The sequence below is a fragment of the Scyliorhinus canicula genome, chromosome 12 (assembly GCF_902713615.1).
Source record: "Scyliorhinus canicula chromosome 12, sScyCan1.1, whole genome shotgun sequence".
Classification (NCBI taxonomy): domain Eukaryota; kingdom Metazoa; phylum Chordata; class Chondrichthyes; order Carcharhiniformes; family Scyliorhinidae; genus Scyliorhinus; species Scyliorhinus canicula.
Window position 1 is genome coordinate 156,277,221 of NC_052157.1, and position 22,873 is coordinate 156,300,093.

The 22,873-nt window shown below is 44.6% G+C and overlaps 2 protein-coding genes across 6 annotated transcripts in view; one reads left to right on the forward strand and one right to left on the reverse strand.

The window, feature by feature from the left end:
• ska2 (spindle and kinetochore associated complex subunit 2) overlaps positions 1-347 on the reverse strand; it is a 40,249-nt gene extending 39,902 nt beyond the window's left edge. Inside the window, exon 1 of the mRNA XM_038814627.1 lies at positions 146-347. Coding sequence (XP_038670555.1) covers positions 146-178 — 33 coding nt within the window. The 5' untranslated portion in view covers positions 179-347. The remainder of the gene's footprint in view (positions 1-145) is intronic.
• A 256-nt stretch (positions 348-603) lies between these two features.
• Positions 604-22,873, forward strand: part of prr11 (proline rich 11) — a 42,628-nt gene continuing 20,358 nt past the window's right edge. For 2 of the 5 annotated variants that reach the window (XM_038814621.1, XM_038814625.1), the window contains exons 1-4: positions 605-742; positions 6,890-7,043; positions 14,067-14,220; positions 16,091-16,222. In XM_038814621.1, the coding sequence (XP_038670549.1) occupies positions 6,892-7,043; positions 14,067-14,220; positions 16,091-16,222 (438 nt within the window). In that variant the 5' untranslated portion in view covers positions 605-742; positions 6,890-6,891. Of the gene's footprint in view, positions 743-4,246; positions 4,320-4,987; positions 5,161-6,889; positions 7,044-14,066; positions 14,221-16,090; positions 16,223-22,873 lie in introns of those variants that run through there. The other 3 variants (XM_038814622.1, XM_038814623.1, XM_038814624.1) reach the window with 3 other exon arrangements.

The following is a 22,873-nucleotide window of genomic DNA, read 5'->3' on the forward strand; positions in this document are numbered from 1 at the left end:
ATCGCGCGCGCGCGGAATTTTTTAAACTTTTTTCCCGCGACCGCGAGGTTTTACTCTAGCCGATGCAATAGGTCGCCTCCGATGGAAACCGGCCCCCGCCGCCAAATAATTTTTTAAATTTTTTTTGAAAATAAAACCCTCTTACCATGGCTTCCAGCTTGTTGACCGCCGCCTCCATATTGAATAGTTTACATTCCGAAGGCAAACCGATAGAGGCCCCCCTTCAATGGTGATGAGACGCGCCCTCCGATTGGGCGGCCGCCGCCTGAGACGGAGGTTCCCATTGGAGCGGGCGGCGGGCCACCTTCTGATTGGCCGGTCCATCCGGCCTTCCCGATTGGGCGACGAGCGGTAACCGCTCCGATTGGACGGCCGCCGCCTGAGACGGAGCTTCCCGTTGGAGCAGGCGGCGAACCGCCTGTTGATTGGGTCGACCATCGGCCTTCCCGATTGGGCGACGTGCGAAAACCGCTCTGATTGGACAGCCGGCGCCCCATTGGAGCTGAGGGGGAGGGGCAGGCGGATTGGCTGCCGGGGGGGGGGGGGGGGTGAAGGCTCTGGCTCCTCCCCCACTCCCTCCCTCTTGATGAGAGGCAGCTGGGGCTGGGCGTGGAGCGTGCCCGCCCAGCGCGCGCCCCCTCCCCCCTCCCTCTCCCCTCATTGGGCGGCTCGCGCCAACTTCCGAAATTTAAATTTCGCAGCCGTTAAAGTGCGGACAGGCCACCGAGCCCAGGTCAGGGAGGTATGTGCGCCTCACGGCTTAGAAAGTAAATATTTTGCTGACAGTGGCCGTTGAGCGAGGTGTAAATTGCTAACCCCTCCCAGCCCGAGTTGCTGTCCCTTTGCTCCTGTCCTCATTCGGCTTGTCCACCCTGCTCCCTATCACCTCTTTTTTTTCTGCAATGCCGCCATTTCTTTGGTCTGTCAGCTCAGCTTTCCAGTCCTGCCTCCTTTTTTTCCCCCAAGGTTTGAACATGGCTGATGCCCCCGTGCACTACTGAGGGTGTGCTGCACGGTCGGCGGTGCTCGCCTCTCTCAGATAGCCTGGGTCTCCATAAGGGCAAACATGGTGGCACAGTGGGTTAGCCCTGCTGCCTCACTGCGCCGAGGTCCCAGCTTCGATCCTGGGTCATTGTCCGTGTGGAGTTTGCACATTCTCCCCCTGTTTGCGTGGGTTTTATGTTATTCTCTAAGTCTGAATAAAGATTGTAGGCTTCCAGTTAACACGTACTTTATTCAGTAGGTTCGTTCAGTTTCCAGAGCTTAAGGGGCTGGTTTAGCACACTGGGCTAAATCACTGCCTTTTAAAACCAACCAAGGTAGGCCAGCAGCACGGTTCAATTCCCGTGCCGGCCTCCCTGAACAGGCGCCGGAATGTGGCGATGAGGGGCTTTTCACAGTAACTTCATTTGAAGCCTACTTGTGACAATAAGTGATTTTAATTTTATTTCTATGCTGAGCTGTGTCTGCTGCTGCTCATTAGCTCTGTGCTTCTGAAAGAGGTGGATCCTACCTTGGGCCCCTTTAGACCTGTCTCTGATGCACTCTAGTGATGGTGTGGCTGTTACATCTGTCTATAGTCCCTGGTGTATGTACAGATCACTACATTTCCCCCCCCCCCCCCCCCCCCCCCCCCCCCCCCCCCCCCCTTTTATTAGACATGTTTTCTAGACTGGCCTCCAGAAAACTGTACATAACAAGTGGTGTGAATATGCAAATCTGCACACTGAAATTGATAAAAGTCAAACAGAAACAATTAACTGTGATGTGAGTCCATCGTATGAAATGTCCATATTCATTTTGTGCGTTTATTGAAGTGTCGTCACAAATCTAGCCGGTTGTGTGCCTTGCGTCTTCGGCTGGAGCATCTTAACGGTTGTAGTAGAGATGATAGTTTGATGCCATCAAGAGTACTGTCTGGCGTTGTGTGTCCTATGGACAAATGGACTCGGTCAAGTCCAGTGTGGGCAATACTGGCGTTGTAGGTTGAATCTCTAATGGATCCCGGCGGTTACGGCGAAAATTACTCCCGCAGACGATTTGACAATGTAGGACCGAGGTGCCCCCTGCCTGATCACCATGGCTGACTCAGACCATCCGCCTTCTGGGTCCCTGATTCTGATGGTGTCACCTATTGTCAGTGGCTTGAGTGGGTTCACATGTTGATTGTAATATAGTTTTTGTTTGGAGCATAGTGCCCGCATGTTGTCGAGAACCGGTGCATTGCCGGGATCTCGGAATTGCTTTTCCTGTAGGGTTGTCCGGATGTCTCTGCCGAAGAGCATTTACACTGGCAACAGTCCTGAGCTCAATGGGGTCGCTCGGTACGATAACAGAGCTAGGTTGATGTCGGAACGTGACTCGCCTGCTTTGCTGATGAGTCGTTTAATGATGTGGACGCCTTTTTCCCCTGTGTCATTTGATTACGGGTAGCAATTCTGTGTCGCACCATTGTCTGACCTCAACTTTTTCTTGTGTTTGTGGTATTGATTCTGTATGTCATCGTTCGTGAAAGCTGTTTTGCTTGTTCGTTCTGGAGCAGATGTGAATTTCTGAGATTCTTAATCATGCCATGGCATGTTTGTAGTCTTGTCATTGTTTCGCAGTGTGCTGTGGCATTGTCCTTCACGTGCAGAGTTGTACCATGTTGTACAGGTCGTTGTTTCATTGTTGTCATTTCTGTCTTTGTTGTTTTCGTTGGCGTCCTTGTTGTTGTTCTTCTTGTTTTTGTCACGCTTGTTGATTCTGTTTTTGTTGTTTTCGCTGTTATTCTTGTTCTTGTCGTGCTTGTTGTTTCTGGGATGCTTCTTATTGCTTTTGCCGTTCTTGTTGCGCTGCATGTCGTTTTTGTTGTTGCTGTTGTCCTTATTTCTGATGTGATTCTTGCGGTTTTTGTTGTTCTTGTTGCGCTCACGGAGTGTGCCATGCGGATGATTTGAATCATTGTCACAGTTATTGGTGTCAGTGTCCTTTGTGATCTCTGCTACATTGAGCGTATCTTCTTGAGAATTGAGAATGATCTGATGTTTCTATTGACGTTGGTGACATCAGTCATTTGTGGTGGATTCGATTCCTCTTCTTTGCTTACTTGGTGCTCCTCTTCTAGAGTCATTTCTGGTTCACTTGAATCATCATTGATTTGTAGGTGCTCCTCTTTTGGAGTAATTTCAGGCTCATTTGAATCATGTGTGATCTCTTTGTGCTCCTTTTCTGGAGTCAAAATCTTCACGATTTCTATTGACGTGGTCTCTCTGGACTCTTGGTGCTCCTCTTCTGGAGTCAAAATCTTCAGGATTTCAATTTACATGGTCTCTGGACTCATGGGTGGCCGTCCTCTGATTATTGAGTGCTTCTGTGCAGACGAGCTGAGATATGTCAGTCTCGCTATGATTCTGCACACCCTGTATGGGAATTGTGATTTCTTCGTCACATGTCTCACATACAGTGGGTAGACATTCCGTGTCTTCTTCTGGTGGCTCAAATAAGCTTGATAGATCTTCATGGTCTTGTACATGCATGGCGTTCGCGATGGAGTGTTTGCTTGCTTCCATTTTTGAGTCTGTCACTGAGCTGTCTGCGGAGGCTTGCATCACTCTCTCTGCGGAGTCGTCTTTGTCTTGGGTATTGCTGTCATCCAATGTATCGACGATCTGCCATGGCATCATGGTGTTGGATTCATCTACCATGAGAAGAGTCATATAGAGCTGTTCAACCGTGTTGCTGATTCTATGAACAGGATCCCCGAATAACTCAGCCATGTCTGAGTAGTATTGTGTGGATTGTTCGATAGACAAGTCATCGCTTTTTGTTTCAGAGTTGTGATCATTCTCTTCATGTTCAATGAACAAATCCTCCTCTTGTGTGGAAGCTGGGACCCTTCGTGGTGTGTGGACCACTCTTGGCATCAGGCCGCAGCATAATCCTGCACTCATGAGTCGAGATGTCATACATGCTGGGCTGATGATTCCCCATTCCGAAGAACTCATCGTCGGGGTCTTCACGGTACAACACCTCGAGTTGCGGTCCGGATTTGGTACTTGGGTAGCCATCTCCCAAGATAAAATCTTCGTATGAGCCGTAGTCTCCAAGGACCATAGCATCTTCTAGGGTGGTGCTAACTGCTTGTTCCAGGGTGTTGTGAAAGTTATTTTTAACTGCTGGGGTAAGTTCGGGCATTGTTCTGTCTTTTGAGGCAAGGAAATTGGGTTTTGCAGCTTTAAATTTATTTTTGTTCCTTTTCGTGGAGCATGTGCAGCTCCTTCCTCGAGATGGCTGCCGCTCAGAACTTCCATCTTCTTCTTATTCAACTCTGCCTCGTGGTAAGTTTTGGCGCCGTTTTTTCCGATTGTCTTTTCTAGACACTGATTCTGTGTTTGTGAAGACTGACAGTATTGATTTTGTTTTTGTTCATAAGCAAGGCATTTTTGTATATTGATTTCTAGAGTTAGAAGCTTATTTTGTGAAAGGTCTTCCCTCAAATTTTTATCAGATAGTCCAGAAATTAATTGATGCATTATCACAGTGTCTCTGAAATCAGCATAATCACAGCCTTGTGGTATTAACTTGAGATTTGTCAGAGATGGGCCCTCTGTTTCTCTGACAAGAGTTAAATCTTTCCAGCATCTCACCAGCCTGACTGTTAGTGTTTAGCAAATTTTTTGAGTATGATTTCTACTTTGGATTTGTCTTCACCTTCCAAGTAATTAAAGCAATTATAGATTTATCTCGCTCCATGCCCTCTTGTTGAGAGTAGTAGGGCTATTTTCGTTGCGTCGGAGGCAGTGCTTAAATCATTAGCTGTGATAAATATTTGGAATATCTGTTCAAACATTTTCCAGTTATAATTTAAATTACCGGTTGTTTCCAGCCGCCATGGAGTTCCAACAAATTCTATCGAATCAGTTAGTCGTCGAGGATCCATTTGCTGCGAAGTCTTCCACAGTCGAATATCCGGTTTAAGTTTTTCTTCTCTTGCTGATGTGTAGCTAGCTTTCTGAAATCACTCCTGGTACCATATGTTCTCCTGGTACCATATGTTATTCTTTAAGTCTGAATAAAGATTGTAGATTTCCAGTTAACACAGTTATTCAATAGGTTCATTCTGTTTCCAGAGCTTAACTAGATATATTACAGTCAAGAGGTATGACCAGTGAAGCTAAGGTAAGCTGCCTATGCTGAGCTGTCTCTGTCTGCTGCTACTGCTCCCTAGCTCTGTGCTTCTGAAAGAGGCGGATCCTACCTTGAGCAGAACCCTTTATAACCGTTTCTGATGCCCTCTAGTGATGCTGTGGCTGTTACACCAGGGACTGCAGACAGATGTTTATGCAGATATATGTACAGATCACTACAGGTTTTGCCCCCCACAACCCAAAGATGTGCAGGGTAAGTGGATTGGCCACGCTAAATTGCCCCTTAATTGGAAAAAATGAATTGGGTACTCTAAATTTATATTTAAAAAAAATAAATAAAAGACCCCCATGGGGTTTGGTGCAGTGGTTAGCATGATCCCGGGTCGCTGCCCGTGTGGAGTTCGTACATTTTCCCTGTCTGCGTGTGTCTCACTCCCTGCATCCCGAAAAGACGTGCAGCTTAGGTGGATTGGCCATGCTAAATTGCCCCTTAATTGGGGGAAAAAAAGAATTGGATACTCTAAATTTATAAAATGAAGTTCCCTGTGGTGTTTAAAAAAAAAAAAAAAAAAATTTAGAGTACCAAAAATTTTGTGATTTCATTTTTGAACATGACTCAACCACTGTGCATAAACTGACCTCTGGAGTAGAGACTTCCAAAGGTTCCCCAAATTCTGCCCCTCGCGATCATATTGGCTGACCCCTTATCCGGAGACTAAGTCCCTTGGTTCTGCACTCTCGAGTCAGGGTAAACAGCCTCTCTGCGTCTACTCTATAGAACCTTTTCAGAATCTTGCGCATTTCAATAAGATCAGCTCTCATTCTTCTAAACTTCAGACCTTGTTGGCCCATTTGTTCAATCTCTCATCAATGTTCTCATTCCAGACTCAATATCGTGAATCTTTGTTGAATTTGCCAGCTGCCTGGGCTCTAACATCTGGTGTGCCCTTCCGAAACCTCTTTCTTCCTTTCCTTTTTCTAGATGCTCCTTACAGTAAACTATTTTACCCATTTTAGTTGCTGGATCTAACATCTCCTTGAGTGGTTCAATGTCAAATTTTGTTTGAAAGCTTTCCTATGAGGGGACTTTGGATGTTTTACTGTGTTAAAGGTGTTATGTTAATGCAGGTTGTTGTTCATTTAGATTTTTAAACATGTATACGGCATCTTTCATGACCGTTGTAAATCCCAAAGTGCTCATCAGCTAAAAAAGCACATTTTGAAATTTAGTCACCGTTTTGAGAGCCAATTTGCAAGCAGCAAACCTCCACAAACAATAAAGTAATAATGACTGGATAATCTGTTTTAGGTGTCAGTTGAATATTGGTCAGGACAATGATAAATTGTGACTAGGACAACTTAATCGCAATGATTTGGCCTGTCGCTCCTGTGCACTTCCTGATGGCCTGTTTCAACACACCATTGCACTTGAGAAGGTGGTGATGGTGAGCTGCCTTCTTGAACTGCTGCAGTCCATGTGGTGCCAGTACTCCCACAAGGCTGTTAAGAAAGGTTATAGATGTATGATGAAAAGTATTTAAATCCCTAATGGATTGTTGGTGCAGTGCTGTGACAGAATTGAAAGTCCTGCTGGAATCTTTTCTGGAAATTCAAAATCCTAACGCCACATTGTTGATCAACCAGCACTATCAGCTGAGTTTTGAAACAACAACATTCTGTTTTGAGTTGTTTGATTTATTTTTTGCACTAAGTCATTTTGTATTACAATGCCAGTTAGCCTTCTGTAACTCTCTCTGCAGCGATGCCCAAGTTGAGTCAGCGCCACAGGAAATGGAAAACCATGAGAAAGCGGCAAGCAATGGAAAAGGCATGGAACGATAGTAGGCGAAGTCTACTGGCAAGAAACAAAAGGAATGTATGCAAGGCAAAACCAATTATTGCCGAAACAGCAGGGTGAGCAGTTCTGTGACTGATCTTGATTAGCAAGACTTGCTTGTGAAGGTGGTGTGCATAATTTAAAAATCATCCTGTAAGTGAAGGATATTAATTTTGTTTCCTACTTTCAACCTGCCCCAAAATACATGTAAAATGTTGAATTGGTGATTTTTTTTTTTTTTAAACTTTTTTGTTTAAGAACAACCACAATTCCAAAGTAGGATTTCTGTAATTCGCAGTTAATCCTGTTCAGGAATGATAACATTTAGCTCTTACTCGAGCACAGCTGCTAATTGCATTGTCCTCCCACTGCCCTACTTGGAACGTAGCTGACTCGAATGGCTCAGATCCACATTAGGAATCCCTATTTTCTAGTTTAACTTATCAGCTCATTGGTTGTTGCATGGTGGCTGAAGGATCTTGAGCACATAACCTAGGTTGACACTTCAGTGTTTATGAAGGATGTTTTTTGACTAGACCAGCACATACTGTCCATCCCTAATTGCACTTGAGAAGGTGGTGATGGTGAGCTGCCTTCTTGAACTGCTGCAGTCCATGTGGTGCCAGTACTCCCACAAGGCTGTTAAGGAAGGAGCTCCAGAATTTTGACCCAGCGACAGTGAAGGAACAGCATATATTTCCAAGTCAGGATGATGGGTGGACTGGGGGGGGAAATTGCCGGTGGTTTTCGCATGCAGCACGTGTCCTTCTAGATAGTCGAGGCCACGGGTTTGGAAGGTGCTGTCAACTGAGTCGCGCTGAGTTGCTGCAGTGCAGCAGTGTAGATGGTACACACTGCTGCCATTGCGTCAGTGGTAGAGGGAGTGGATTTGAAGGCAGTGGATGCGGTATTAATCAAGTGGACTGCTTTTTTTTCTGGGTGGTAGAATCATTCGGTCCATCGACCCCCTCAAAGAGCACCCAGCCTAGATCGCGCCCTATCCCCATAACCCCACCTAACCTACACATCTTTGGACTGTGGGAGGAAACTGGAGCACCTGGAGGAAACGCACGCAGAAGCTGGGAGAAAGTGCAAACTCCACACCAAGTTCCGAATGGAACGTAGTCCATGGTGCTGTTCCACCCATATTGGCATGGATTGAAGATTGACTAGCTACCAGGAAACAAAGTTAGCATATGGGTCTTTTTCTGGTTGGCTATATGTGACGGGTGGTGTGTCACAGGGATCAGTGCCGGGACCTCAACTTTACAATTTATATAAATGACTTGGAGGGACAAAGTATGTTTTCTATGTTTATTGATTTGATTTATTATTGTCACATGTATTAGTATACAGTGGAAAGTATAGTTTCTTGCATGCTGTACAAACAATGCATACCGTACATAGGGAAGGAAGGAGAGACTGCAGATTATAATGTTACAGTTATAGCAAGCTATAGAGAAAAGATCAACTTAATACGAGGTAGGTCCATTCAAAAGTCTGATGACAGTAGGAAAGAAGCTGTTCTTGAGTCGGTTGTTACGTGACCTCAAACTTTGGTATCTTTTTCCTGACGGAAGAAGGTGGAAGAGAGTATGTCCGGGGTGCGTGGGGTCCTCAATTATCCTGGCTGCCTTTCTGAGGCAGCGGGAATCATGGATAGTCAATGGATGGGAGGCTGATTTGCATGATGGACTGGGCTACATTCACGACCTGTTGTAGTTTCCTGCGGTCTTGGGTAGAGCAGGCTCCATACCAAGCTGTGATACAACCAGAAAGAATGCTTTCTATGGTGCATCTGTAGAAGTTGGTGAGGGTCGTAGCTGACATGCCAAATTTCTTTAATCTTCTGAGAAAGTAGAGTCATTGGTGGACTCTCTTAACTATAGTGTCGGCATGGGGGGGACCAAGGCAGGCTGTTGATGATCTGTACACCTAAAAATTTGAAGCTCTTGGCCCTTTCTACTTCGTTCCCATTGATGTAGACAGGGTCATGTTCTCCACTATGCTTCCTGAAGTCGATGACAATCTCCTTCGTTTTGTTGACATTGAGGGAGAGATTATTGTCGTCGCACCAGTTCACCAGATTATCTCATTCCTGTACTCTGTCTCGTCATTGTTTAAAATCCGACCCACTACGGTGGTGTCATCAGCAAATTTGAAAATCGAGTTGGAGGGGAATTTGGCCACATAGTCCTAGGTGTATAAGGAGTATAGTCGGGGGCTGAGGACACAGCCTTCTGGGGCACCGGTGTTGAGGATGACCGTGGAAGAGGTGTTGTTGCCTGTCTTTACTGATTGTGGCCTGTGGGCTAGAAAGTTCAGGATCCAGTCGCAGAGGGAGGAGCCGAGGCCAAGGCCACAGTGTTTGGAGATGAGTTTCGTAGGAATGATGGTGTTGAAGGCTGAGCTGTAGTTGATAAATGGTAGTCTGACATAGGTGTCTTTGTTATCTAGGTGTTCCAGGGTAGAGTGCAGGGCCATGGAGATGGCGTCTGCTGTGGACCTGTTGCAGCGGTAGGCGAACTGTAGTGGATCAAGGCAGTCTGGGAGGCTGGAGTTGATTCGTGCCATGACTAACCTTTTGTAGCCATCTGGGATAGCCACTTCCAGAATCCAAAATGGACTCTCGCAAAGAATGTAGGGAACTGTGGACAATGTCAGGAAAACAAGCAGACACAGAGCCTGCATGCATATTGGAAAGACAGCTCCCAGACGGAATTGATTTATTTGGTTATAAATATGGGGGTCAGTATGGTCTCCTTCCTTAATCCTAATTATGTTTGCTTTAGAGTCGCCAGGTATCTCTCGATACCGCCACAAAGTTCAAACCCGAATACTGATCAAAGAGCCAATACACCAGTTAGTTAGTTCAAAGTCAATACTATTTATTTACACACATAGTAAGATCTACCCATGCACAAAGTACTACAAACTAAACTATCTCTAACGCTAATGCCTATACTTAACTTTGGGTGCCCATTCAGTCAAAAGAACAATGGCTGTTGTTCGGATCGGAGGTTGTTGGGTTCGAAGAGGTACAGGAGAACAGCTAAGGTCATCCATCTGGTGGCGAGCGTTGACCTTGAACGTACTTCTGGTGAAGCTGGTGGAAGGGTCTCTCCGCTTTGAGAGCCAATTTCAAGAGAGCAAATCTCTCCTGGGGGTTCTTTCTTATACCTGGAGGGGCTTCGCGCGCTTTTAGGCGGGCCTTAAACTTGGCCCCAATTAATTGGGCCGCTTCTCAATCAATGTTATCGATCTTGACCAATAAAGGGGTGGGTGCCCTGATGGCTGAGTGTGTCCTAGGTGGCCATTGGCCTGGCTTTGTTTGTGCTTTCAGTTTGGGGAACTGGTGCCGGGATGTCTGGAGCTGTATCGGTTGCTTGAGTGTCTTTTCTTTGTTCCCAGAGATGGGTCATCAATATGCTAATCGACCTATAGTTTCAGTTCCGTCTGGGAGCTGTCTCTCCAATATGCATGCAGGCTCTGTGCCTGCTTGTTTTCCTGACATTGTCCACAGTTCCCAACATTCTTTGCGAGCATCCATTTTGTATGCTGCAAGTGGCCATCCCAGATGGCTACACTTATGGCAACACTTTCAAAGCACTTCATGATGATGGATATCAGAGCCACTGGATGATAGTCATTAAAGCACGCTGCTTGACTTTTTTTGGTACAGGGATGATGGTCGTCGTCTTGAAGCAGATAGGGACCTCGGATTGTTGTAAAGAGACGTTGGAAGATGTCTGCGAATACCCCCGCCAGCTGATCCGTGCAAGACCTGAGTGCTCGTCCGGGTACCCCATCCGGGCCAGTGTCTTTCCGTGGGTTGACCTTCGAGAAGGTTGCTGTGACGTCTGCAGTGATCTCAGATACAAGTTCATCCGCGGCTTCTGGGGTGGAGGACTCGCTCTCGCTGACCTCTTGCTCAAAGCGGGCATAGAATGCGTTGAATATTGATGATACAAAGTTAATTGTGGTAGGAGATTACAAATGAGGGGGGGCACAGTGCAGTGGTTAGCACTGTTGCCTCGTGGCACTGAGGACCTGGATTTGGATCCCGGCCCTGGGTCGCTGTCCGTGTGAAGTTTGCACATTCTCCCCATGTCTGCGTGGGCCTCACGCCCACAACCCAAAGATGTGCAGGGTAGGTGGATTGGCCAAAAATTGCCCCTTAATTGGAAAAAAAATAGGAAAAAGAAGGAGACTACAAAAGGACATGGTTAAGTGGGTGAGCAAAGATCTGGCAAATAGAGTACATGTGTGCATTTAGCATGGCCAATCCACCAAACCTGCACATCTTTTCACTGTGGGAGGAAACCCACGCAGACACGAGGAGAACATGCAAACACCACACACAGTCACCTGAGGCCGGAATGCAACCCAGGTCCCTTGCGCCGAGGCAGCAGTGCTAACCACTGTGCCACCGTGCCGCCTGAGCTTGTCAAATGTCGTTGGAGCTGCACTCATCCAGGCATGAGATTATTCTATCACATTCCTGACTTGTGCTTTGTAGATGATGGACAGGCTTTGAGGAGTCAGGACGCGAGTTATTCGCTGGAGGATTCCTAGCCTCTGATGTGTTCTTGTGGTAGTATTTATGGGGCTGGTCCTGTTCAGTTTCTGGTGAATGGTAACCCCCAGGATGTTGATTGTGGGGGATTCAGCAATGGCATTGAACGTCAAGGGGAGATGGTTGGATTCTCTTGTTGAAGATGGTCATTGTCTGGCACTTGTGTGGTGTGTATCTTACTTGCCACTTATCAACCCAACCTTGATTGTTCTTAAGGTTTTGCTGTATTTGGTCGCACATTGCTTTAGTATTTGAGGTGTCGTGAATGATGTAAAACATTGTGCAATCATCAATGAACATCCCCACTTCAGGAAGGTCTTTGATTAAGCAGCTGAAGATATTTGGGCTGAGGACATTACCTGAGGAACTCCTGCAGTGATGGCCTGCAGGTGAGATGATTGACTTCCAACAACACAACCATCTGCCTTTGTGCCAAGTATGACTCCAACCAGAGGAGAATTTTCCCCCAAACCCATCAAGTCCAGTTTTGCTCAGACTTTTTGATGCCACACTCGTTCAAAAGCTGCCTTGATGTCAAGGGCAGTCACACTCCCCTCGCCTCTGGAGTTCAGCACCTTTTGCCTATGTTTGGACTAAGGCTGTAAATGAGGTCGGAACCCAAACTGAGCATTGGGTGAAAGGCTAGGAATCTTATGATGAGTAACTCGCCACTTGACCCCCTCCCCCCAAAAAAAAACTGTCCACCATCCACAAGACACAAAAAATGTTCACCATCTACAAGGCACAAGTCAGGATTGTAAATGAATACTTGCCTGGATGAGTGTAGCTCCAACAACACTCAAGAAGCTCGACATCCAGGATAAAGCAACCCTTCCACAAACATTGAATCCCTCCACTACCGACGAACAGTGGCAGCCGTGTGTATCGTGCACAAGATGCACTGCAAGCAGGATCCCCTCCAAGTCACTCACCACGCAGACTTTGAAATAGATTGCCATTCCTTCACTTCGCTGGGCCAACATCCTGAACTGCCTCCCTAAGAGCACTGGGTGTAGCTACACCTCTGACTGCAGCGGTTCAAGAAGGCAACTCACTGCCACCTTCTGATTGGCAATAAATGCCTAGCCAGTGATGCCCACAGACCCGTAAAATGAATTTTTTTAAAAACCAGTAAGCTGGTTATTGCTAAGCAAGTGCTGTTGGAATGCCTTGTCAATGGCATGTTCCATCATTTTGCTGATTGAGAGTAGACTGATGGAGCAGTAATTGGCCAGGTTGGATTTGCTTTTTGTGAACTGAACATATCTGGGCAGTTTTCCACATTGCTGGGTGTGACAATAAGCAATTTTCATTTCATTTCATTCAGATAGTGGTGCTGTCGATATACTCTTCAGGGCCCACAGCCTTTGCAGTATCCAGCGCTTTCAGCTGTTTCTTGAGGAGTGAATCTAATTGGCTGAAGACTTGTATCTGTAATGCTGGGGACTTCCAGAGGAAGCAGAGCTGGATCATGCATCCGGCATTTCTGGCTGTAGATTGTTGAAATTGTTTCAACCTTTTGTTTTCCAGTGATCTGTTGGGCAGTGATGTGCTGGGCTCCCCCATCAATGAAGATGGGGATGTTCGTTTTTAATTGTCCACCACCATTCAAGACTAGATATGATCTGTTGGTTGTGGGATTGCTTAACTCTATCTATGGCATGCTGCTTTTGCTGTTTGGCATGCAAATAATCCTGTGCTGTAGCATCACCAGGTTGACATCTAATTTTTAGGTATGCGTGATGGGAAATAACCAGCAGGAGGTTTTCTTACCCATATTTGACCTGATGCCCTCAGACTTCACGGGGGCCAGAGTTGATGTTGAGGACTCCCAGAGCAACTCCTCCCAACTGCATATCACTGTGCTGCCATCTCTAGTGGATCTGTCCCGTCAGTGGGGCAGGAAATATCCAGTGATTGTAGTGTCGGGGACGTTGTACGGTATGATTCCATGAGTATGACTGTCAGGCTTTTGCTTAACCTGTGGGATTGCTAGGAGGATTTTGCAGGGTTGGTAGGGCTTGGTTTGCCGTTGTCGTTTCTGGTGCCTAGGTCATTGCAGGGCGATTCTGTCAGCTACTACACTGTTGGATGAGGCATCAACCCAATTCCGATTTGACCTCTACTGGATGTTAAAGATTCCATGGCACAATTTAAAGGACGGGAAGGTAAGTTCTCCCAATATTCTGGCTGTCATTTATCCCTCGATCAACATCACTGAAAATAGATTATCTGATCATTTATAATTCATTGCTATTTCCTGTACCCTTGTGCCAATTGGCTGCTGTATTTTATGCATTACAACTATGACTATTTTGGGGCATCCTGAAGTTGTGAAAGACACTATATAAATTCAAGTTAATTGTGTTCTTGTTTAACTGAATTTGCCTAGCAGTATGCAGCATTTCACAAGACTTGCCTGCTACTAAATACAAATAAATTATGTGACAAATATTTGTTCTCACTTTGGATCATTTGTCGGACGCATATAATTCACTTGCACTTCATTTTGCCTTGCTTCCAGGAAGAAGAAAATACCAGCATCTATTAGCAATTCCTTCCAGCATGAGTGTGTTCCCAACAGGCTCACTTCTTTAGTGAATGTGAAGAACATGCTGAATCCTCTTAAGGCTGCAATTTCCTCCTTGTACAACTGGTGGCTGAACAGCATTGGACAGGTATAAATGCAAGTCTGACCTGCTGTAATTCACATGCTAAAGGTTACTTTGATTTTCCACAGCCAGTTGTGTGATTATCTTTTGTCTGACAAATTGAACGCGTTAACTAGAATTCTCAACTTTGACATCTTAAGAGAGATTATTTATCAAAATCCCATTTTTAAATTGTTCACTGTCAGCTTTGTTTTGTCTCCTGGTACACTGGAATCTGGGAATAAAACATGATTACTAATGTTTTGCTTCAAAATTCATCCTTGCTGGTTTTGAGTGAGTACCTTCAGCTACTTTTCCCAAGTGACTTTTGTTGTACACATCAACAGTGAGTGTAAATGGGCTGTTTGACTACTTGGGAAGAATGTGCTGAAGCACAGTTTCACCAATTTGTTCTTCAGGTTTGGGATTCTGCCTATTCCTGCCCAACCTGGGGGCTGTTCAGTCTCCATGACTTGCTGACCATGACCCTTATTTCTAACAAGGACTTTTACTTCTATCATTCATGTGTACTCCAGCAGCTCGTGTGAGCCAATACCAAATCCATTGGCGGTGAATAATGGTGTAAAGTAGAAGTCTCTTTGAGGATTGATTCTGACCCCACAACTTCCCTTCCCCTATTTTCCCCTCTGGTGTCCAAACCCTATTGCCAGCTTAAAATTCCAAACCCCAAATTCCAAACTTTTAAATATGCAGATTGCTCTCCTTGAAATCCCCAAATCTAAGCAGGTACATTTGAATGTTGTACTCTCTAGCTTTTTGCAAGAAATGAGATGCAAAGGAAAACAAACGGGGGGATGTAGAGATTTTTTTGCAATGTATGTGAGTGGGCGTAGGGATGGAAGAGGTTTGTTAAAGAAATGGTCTGATCAAAGAGAACACGCATATGCAACATCAATATTTATTTTTATCCACAAATAGCAAGTAACATCTTGGGCTATCAGTTTGTCCTTGTTTAATAATTTGTGGGTGACATACACCTGTCTTCTTTCAACTCATCCAAAAATGTTTTCTTGGATTGCAGCCAAGCTCCACATCTTCCTGAACTAATTTGGCTACGATTGAATCCACTCCTTTACTAAAGGGGGATTTCAGTTTTATCCTAAAATGCTAATGAAATGGTGATGGCAATAATAAATTCCCCTTTGTCTCTTTTTGCTTTCTTCAAACCTCCCCACCTCCCTGACTCTAGTTAGATTTAAGGTTCTGCAAGATTTGGGTCCGTTGAAAACCTTGTCTTACATACTCATTATTTTTATTTATTTATTTATTATAAATTTAGATTACCCAATTATTTTTTCCAATTAAGGGGCAATTTAACATGGCCAATCCACCTACTCTGCACATTTTTGGGTTGTGGGGGCGAAACCCACGCAGACACGGGGAGAATGTGCAAACTCCACACGGACAGTGACCCAGAGCCGGGATCGAACCTGGGACCTCAGCGCCGTGAGGCGGTTGTGCTAACCACTAGGCCACCGTGCTGCCCCTTACATACTCATTATTGATGTACAAGCCGAAATGATGAATGTTGTCAGGCTGGTAAAATGTATGTGAATCATAGCCAAACACAACCCTGTTCTCAATTGGCATTGACACACACTTTCTAGCAGTGTTTACTGGATTCTGATCAAACAGAAATATAAGCTATTTTTGCACCTCATCTTGCCACCCCATCTTTTGTAATGATTACAAAAAGCAAGGCTGATGTATTGCCCTTTTGGTTGCAATCAGTTTAATTCACTATATTCAGAGACTGAAGCCCTGGACCTTTTTGATATGTTGCTCAGTTGCATGCTGCCTTTATAAAATGAACCAGTAGACTGAGACGATCAAATCTTATTGCTTTGCCAATGATTTGTTTCTTCTGTGTTTGCAGGGTTTAGATGTAGTGAAAGACATATTATTTCCTTCTCGTGTTTACTTGAGGGAGCTGAATGCACTGCGGCAACACATGGAAATACTGGAGAAGGAACTAACACAATTGCACAAAATCGTCGATGTAAACCTGGTAAATAGATTACCTCAATCAAGAAATATTTCTTTTGTATACTGTTTCCATGGACAAAACTGTATAAAATTCTTACATTTACTATATGTTCAAATTCTTATATTGGGCAACCTGACGTAAATGATTTGATGAGCACCATCCAAATTTATTGGACAGTAGAGCATTTCCACAGTTCAGATTGCCAGTGCTTATGTGCTAAGTAATCAATGGTTTCAAATGTTGAGAACATCAGGTGGCCACAGAACAGTTTTCACGATAGAAACCAGTAACATTCCCTTTCTGGTGGAGTAATGAATTGGCAATGCATTTAACAAAATATTCCTGTGTTAACAGGTCTGAATAAAATTATATTCAAGGAAATTGTGATTCAGATTTCTTGGCTAATTTTTAAACTTGTCAAGAAATAGGATTGTTGCTACCAGTGCCTTATTAAAAATGTATTTTTCAGAAATGTAGTAATTAAGCATGTTTAATGTTCTCAGACCAGGAAACTCTGAAATATAATTGGCTAAATAATAGGAAACCAACCAACGTAGGTAGCTCTAATTGAACATGTGTGCAGCAGCAGATATTTGCTGTTCCTGTACAATATTTATATAAATCTTTCCTGAAGATTTTTTAAAATAATGTTTGTTAGCTGACGATGCCAAGTTAAATGAGAACGGTAGGTTTTTATTAGCATCTGATTTTTATTTGTATGTAAAGACTGGACAAAGTGGGAATATAAATTGCAAATTAGATTTAAAAAATACAAGGATACTAGTGTGAAAATGGATGAAAGATGAATTGATGAAGATAAGTAATCTTTTCAGTTGTATCTGTGCTTGTGAAAAGGTGTGGAGGTGGCAGAAAGAATCGTGTGAATGATGATGAACTGAGCTTTGAAGAGGGTATAAGGAGAGTAATCTATCGCAATTGGAGGGAGAAATACTTGAATGTGTACCACGTTTTTGAAATGGACAAGATGAAATAACAAGAATATATGAACGAGACTTCTGGCTTAGCTGCATGCTTACTTATTTATCCTCAATCACGGATTTCTGGAGTTGAACACCATCTACATAGGAACATAGGAATTAGGAGCAGAAGTAGGCAATTCAGCCCTTTGAACCTGCTCCTCCGTTCAAACAGATCATGGCTGATCTCTTCCTGATCTCAAATCCACCTCCCTGCCTCTTCCACATATCACTTTAACCCAGGGGTGGGCAAACTTTTCCGTGCAAGGGCCACATTCAGAAATTCACAATTTTAAAGGGCCGCGTAGTATATTAAGTAAAATAATTAATATTTAAAATAGCCAAAGTTGGCGTGCTTGGTTTGAAAGTGCCGTTTCAAATTGTATTCCTTGAACACAGCAACTATTTCATGACAAATCAAACATACAGCTTTAACTCCAACGTCAGTAAAGAAATACATTTCAGTCCACTCTTTGTTTAAAAACACGGCATTCATCTTCAATTTTTCGCTTTTTAGATAACCTCGAACAACTCATTTGGGGTAAAGTTTGTAAGATAATAAAAGCTAGTCTGAAATAAAATGTCCCACTCTTTTTTCTTTACTAAAGGCTTGTATATGAAGAGCTTATAACGGGCACGTCTTATCTCTTTGGCATCTGCCAGGGCACTAGTTTTATTGCAGATAACACTACCTTGTAATATACGAGTCTAACAGATTCAAACATGAAATTGCCAGTATTTTCAGTGCAAATAGGGTTGAAAGTCCTTACAAAAAAACGTTTTTTTCAAGCTCTACGGACTGAGCCAGAGTGTGGTTGCGCGGGAAGCCAACAGAAGCACATCCGAGTCATGAGCCTAGCAGAGTCAACGGTGCGGGTGAGCGTAGTGGGGTAGATGAGCGGGGCTGTCTTATTGGTGGGTATAGTTGGGTGCGACCAATAGGACGGTCGTAGTAGTCCCAGTTGTAACCAATTAGCGTGCGGCATATACCTCAGCGCTTCCCCCGGCGGCATCCTGCCTTTAGCCCTCTTTTTCTCTACTTTTCAAAAATGGCGCTTCACCCGGTTATGATTCTGGGCGCCTCATATGACTTGATCTTGGTGGGCCGCATAAAGACCTTTGGCGGGCCGTAGTTTGCCCACCCCTGCTTTAAACCGTTTATTTTTAAAATCAGAAATATATCCATCTCCTTGAAACCATTTAATGATTTCTCATCTAGAATGAGAAATCACAGATCTCGGTTGAGAGGTGGTAGATTTTTTTTTCATAAATTTAAAGTACCCAATTCATTTTTTTCCAATTAAGGAGTAATTTAGCGTGGCCAATCCACCTACCCTGCACATCTTTGGGCTGTGGGGTTAAAATCAACGTAAACACTGGGAGAATGTACAAACTCCACATGGACAGTGACCCAGAGCCGGGATTGAACCTGGGACCTTGGTGATGTGAGGCAGCAGTGCTAACAACTGTGCCCTCGTGCTGCCCTATCTCCTCCTTAATGATTGATTCCAGCAACATCCCCACCACAGAGGTCAAGCTAACCGGTCTATAGTTTCCTACTTTTTTCCCCCTCTCCCTTTTGGAATAGGGGTGTCACATTAGTGTGTTTACAATCCATCGAAGGATGCAAGCCATCAGGTCCCGAAGACTTGTCTGCCTTTAATCCTATTAATTTATTCAATACTCTTTCCCTAGTGATGGTTATTACACCAGGTTCCTCTGCATTAACTGCAGTTTTTGGAACTTTCTCTACTCAGATGAGGGAGGCAAAATATTGGTCCAGTGCCTCCACCACCTCGGTGATTATTACCTCATCAGTATCGTCCTCTAAAGGGCCAACATTTATTTTAGTTATTCTCTTCCTTTTTATATACTTCTGGTGTCAGTGTTTGTTTCCTGCTAGTTTCCTTTCGTAGTTCATCTTTGCTCTTTTAATTTTATTTATTGTAGCCATTTGCTGAACCTTAAAGTTGTCCCATTCCTCCAGCTTACCACAATCCTTTGCAGTATGGTAGGCCCAATTTTGTACCTTTTAAGTGCCCATTGGCTTTTCTCCCTTTTACAATTCCTCTCCCCCTCTCAAGAATAGACTTTAATTGAGAGGTATTTAATATCTCCCTGAACATCCGCCACTGTCCTTCAACTGTCCTACCCTCCATTATTTGTACCCAGTCTACTTGGGCCAACTCTTGCCTCAGGACTGTATAATTACCTCTGTTCTAGTTCTAGTATGGCATGCTGTCTTCTCTCGTTCAATCTGAATTTGAAATTCTAAGTTGCTGTGATCACTCCTTTCAAGAGGATCCTTAACGACATTGATCAATCCTTCTTGGTTACTTTTTTTTTCTTTTTTATAAATTTATAGAGTACCCAATTATTTTTTCCAATTAAGGGGCAATTTAGCGTAGCCGATCCACCTATCCTACACATCTTTGGGTTGTGGGGGTGAAACCCATGCAGACACGGGGAGAATGTGCAAACTCCTCACGGACAGTGACCCAGGGCCGGGATTCGAACCCGGGTCCTCAGCACCGTAGGCAGCAATGCGAACCACTGTGCCACCGTGCTGCCCCCTTCTTGGTTACTTAATACTAAATCTGAAATAGCCTAATCCCTGGTTGGCTCCATAACATATTGCTCTAAGAATCAATCCCTCATACACTATGAAATCTCCCTTGAGACTACCCTTGCCAATTTGATTAATCCAGTTAATACGCATGTTGAAATCACCCAAGATTATCGTTGTGGAGTAAATACTGTTTGAAAATTTACCTGTTGTGCAGTTGTCTAATTTCTCCTCTAACCCACAGCATGTGGCCAATCAATATCTAGTGAAATAAATTATTTTTACCTTTTGAAATGACCCTTTACCTTTTTGAAGTAAATGTTTTGCATTATTAATTTATAAATGTTGGATAATGTTCTGAACTCTCCATAACTAGGGTTGCATAAAGCCATTGAATGATTCATCAGAACTGGTTTGGGGAAGTGCTCAGGAAATAACTCGTTTGAATTAGCTACTTTGTCAGTTTTCCCTCCAGAAAGTGCTACGTTATCAATCGACACAGTACGGTTGATGGTAGAAGTGAATACTGACACAATATAGGCTGGAATAAGGGGTTCTCTAAACTGGTCAAACCGCTGGTCCTGATTAAGCTTCCTTGGATAAATACAAAGAAATGGAAGCTTGCACTGTAGCATCTCGCTAATATATTTAACTACTTATTAGGATCTGTGATTATTCCCATTGACTGGAGGAAAGCTCTGGATGACAAAATTATCCCTTCTGAATCTGTATCTAATCTATGATCTGGATGCCATTATTTAAGAATGTATAATAGTCAAAACTCGGGAATTAGGGCAGCACGGTGGCGCAGTGGGTTAGCCCTGAGCCTCACGGCGCCGAGGTCCCGGGTTCGATCACGGCTCTGGGTCACTGTCCGTGTGGAGTTTGCACATTCTCCCCATGTTTGCGTGGGTTTCACCCCCACAACCCAAAAGATGTGCAGGGTAGGTGGATTGGCCACGCTAAATTGCCCCTTGATTGGAAAAAGTGAATTGAGTACTCTAAATTTATTTTTAAAAACTCGGGAATTACATGCCCATTGTCATAACTTTATTTGAAGTTAATTGTTGGACGGGATTATTGCAGATATTCTGTGACCCGCTTACACGAGGGAGATATTAGGAACTTGGGTCCAGAAATGAGGGGCCCAGAAATTAGATCAAAGGTGTAACAGGCAATCTAGGAGTTAACCAGACTGAGGGGAATAAAAACCTACTAGCACGGAATGAGAGGGATATGTCCACACCTGGCTGAGTTACATCAGACATAAACTCATTAGTGGGAATACACAGGATGTCCCAGATCCAGTGTCTTTTGGGACACTCTCTTGTCTAACCAACCATTAGCCCATTAGAGTTTGATGGCCTCTTTGTCCGTCAATTGGAGGTTTGTTGCATATCAATAGCATGGCTCTTTTCTTTTGTATAAATGGGCCATCAAAAAACAATAGTAACGATAATGGATTTGTGTCTGGAAACCCCAGAGAACCTTTGTTGAAGGGGTGGGAGGAGCTTAGAGGGGAAGAAAAAAAGAATCCATGTGAATTAGTTATTAGATACACTTAACTTGACCTTGGTGGGTGGGGGGGGGGGGGGGGGGGGGGGGGGTGGGAAGGTGGGAAGGAAGGAAGGGAAATCTTATCTCACCAGCCGTTTGAATTTGAGGAACTTGCTTCATTGGCAGATTCAGATAGCCTAATTGACTGACTTTTGACTTTCAAACATCAAACTGCCACATAATAGACTACACAAAGAGAGTTGTGTAGAATTAGTGGCCAGATGTCGGGTTTGATTAGAAATTGATTGCATTCCTGAATGGGGGTATGGCAGTGGTTCTGCTTGGGAACAAGTAACTTATGGCGTATCAAGCTTCACAATCTGTACTGTGATGAATCTTAAAAATTGTTCATGCTTTATAGTTTGTATTTTTGCAGTAATATTATTCAAACCCAAGTTAAACTGCTTATAGATGATATGTCTGCCAGAGTAGGGATTAAAAGTGTGAATCAGTGATTGTTGCAGGGGAAGTGATTTTCTAATAGTAAGTAAAAAGCCATTTTACCTGTTTGCAAGCAGAACTAATGTAATATTGTAACAGATTGAGCCTGGCTAAACAAACCGAGGCACAGAGACAAAAGAATGCTATGTGCTTGAATGTAGCTGGTTGGGAGGGTATGTGGACATAGGAGTTTCTAGCAGGGCTCGAAGTTGAGCACATGGGGCGCAATTCTTCGACCCCCACGCCGGGTGGGAGAATCGTGGGAGTGCTGATCAATTCCTGCCATGCCGCCCTGGCACCCGCACTTGATTCTCCCACACCCCCCAAAACGGCGTGCCGCGTTTCACGACAGGCCGCTTGGAGAATCGCCGTTTCTAACGGTCGAGCGGCGATTCTCCGGCCCGGATGGGCTGAGCGGCCTGCCCAATCCGACGGGTTCACGCCGGCGCCAACCACACCTGGTCGCTGCCGGTGTGAACAGCGCGCAAACGCTGCATGGGCGGCCTGTGGGGGGGCGGAGGGAGGATCGAGCACCGGGGGGGGGGGGGGGGCGCTCAGTAGGGGTCTAGCCCACAATCTTTGCCCACCGATCTGTGGGCCAGTGTCTCTAAAGGACGCACTCTTTTCCTCCGCCGCCCTGCAAGATCAATCCTCCATGTCTTGCGGGGCGCCCGCGGGGAGGATGGCAACCGCGCATGCGCGAGTTGGCACCGGCCAACCTGCGCATGCGCGGGTGACGTCATGTACGCACTGCCGGCCGCGTAATTTACGCGTCGGCGCTTTGATGCGGCGCCAAGGCCCGGCGCGCGTAATTGACGCGGCGCCGCTCCTAGCACCCTGGGGGTGGGAGAATAGGGGCACTTAGTCTCCCATGGGAGAATTTCACCCATGGTTTTCAGCTTGATCCTTAAAAAAAAGTTTCTCTCTAAGGACTCTGCACCTGGATAAGCAAGTAAAACCTGGTTGTTAACTTTTACATAAGTGGTATTTGAAATATATGGGTTGCTGCTTAATTGAAATGTAGATGCTGTACCTGCTAACAGCAAAGTTTTTTTGCTAATGTGCTTAATCCTGTGTTCAAATGAACGTTTGTTTTTAACATGAAAGCTGTCTACTGGTCAGTATTATCAC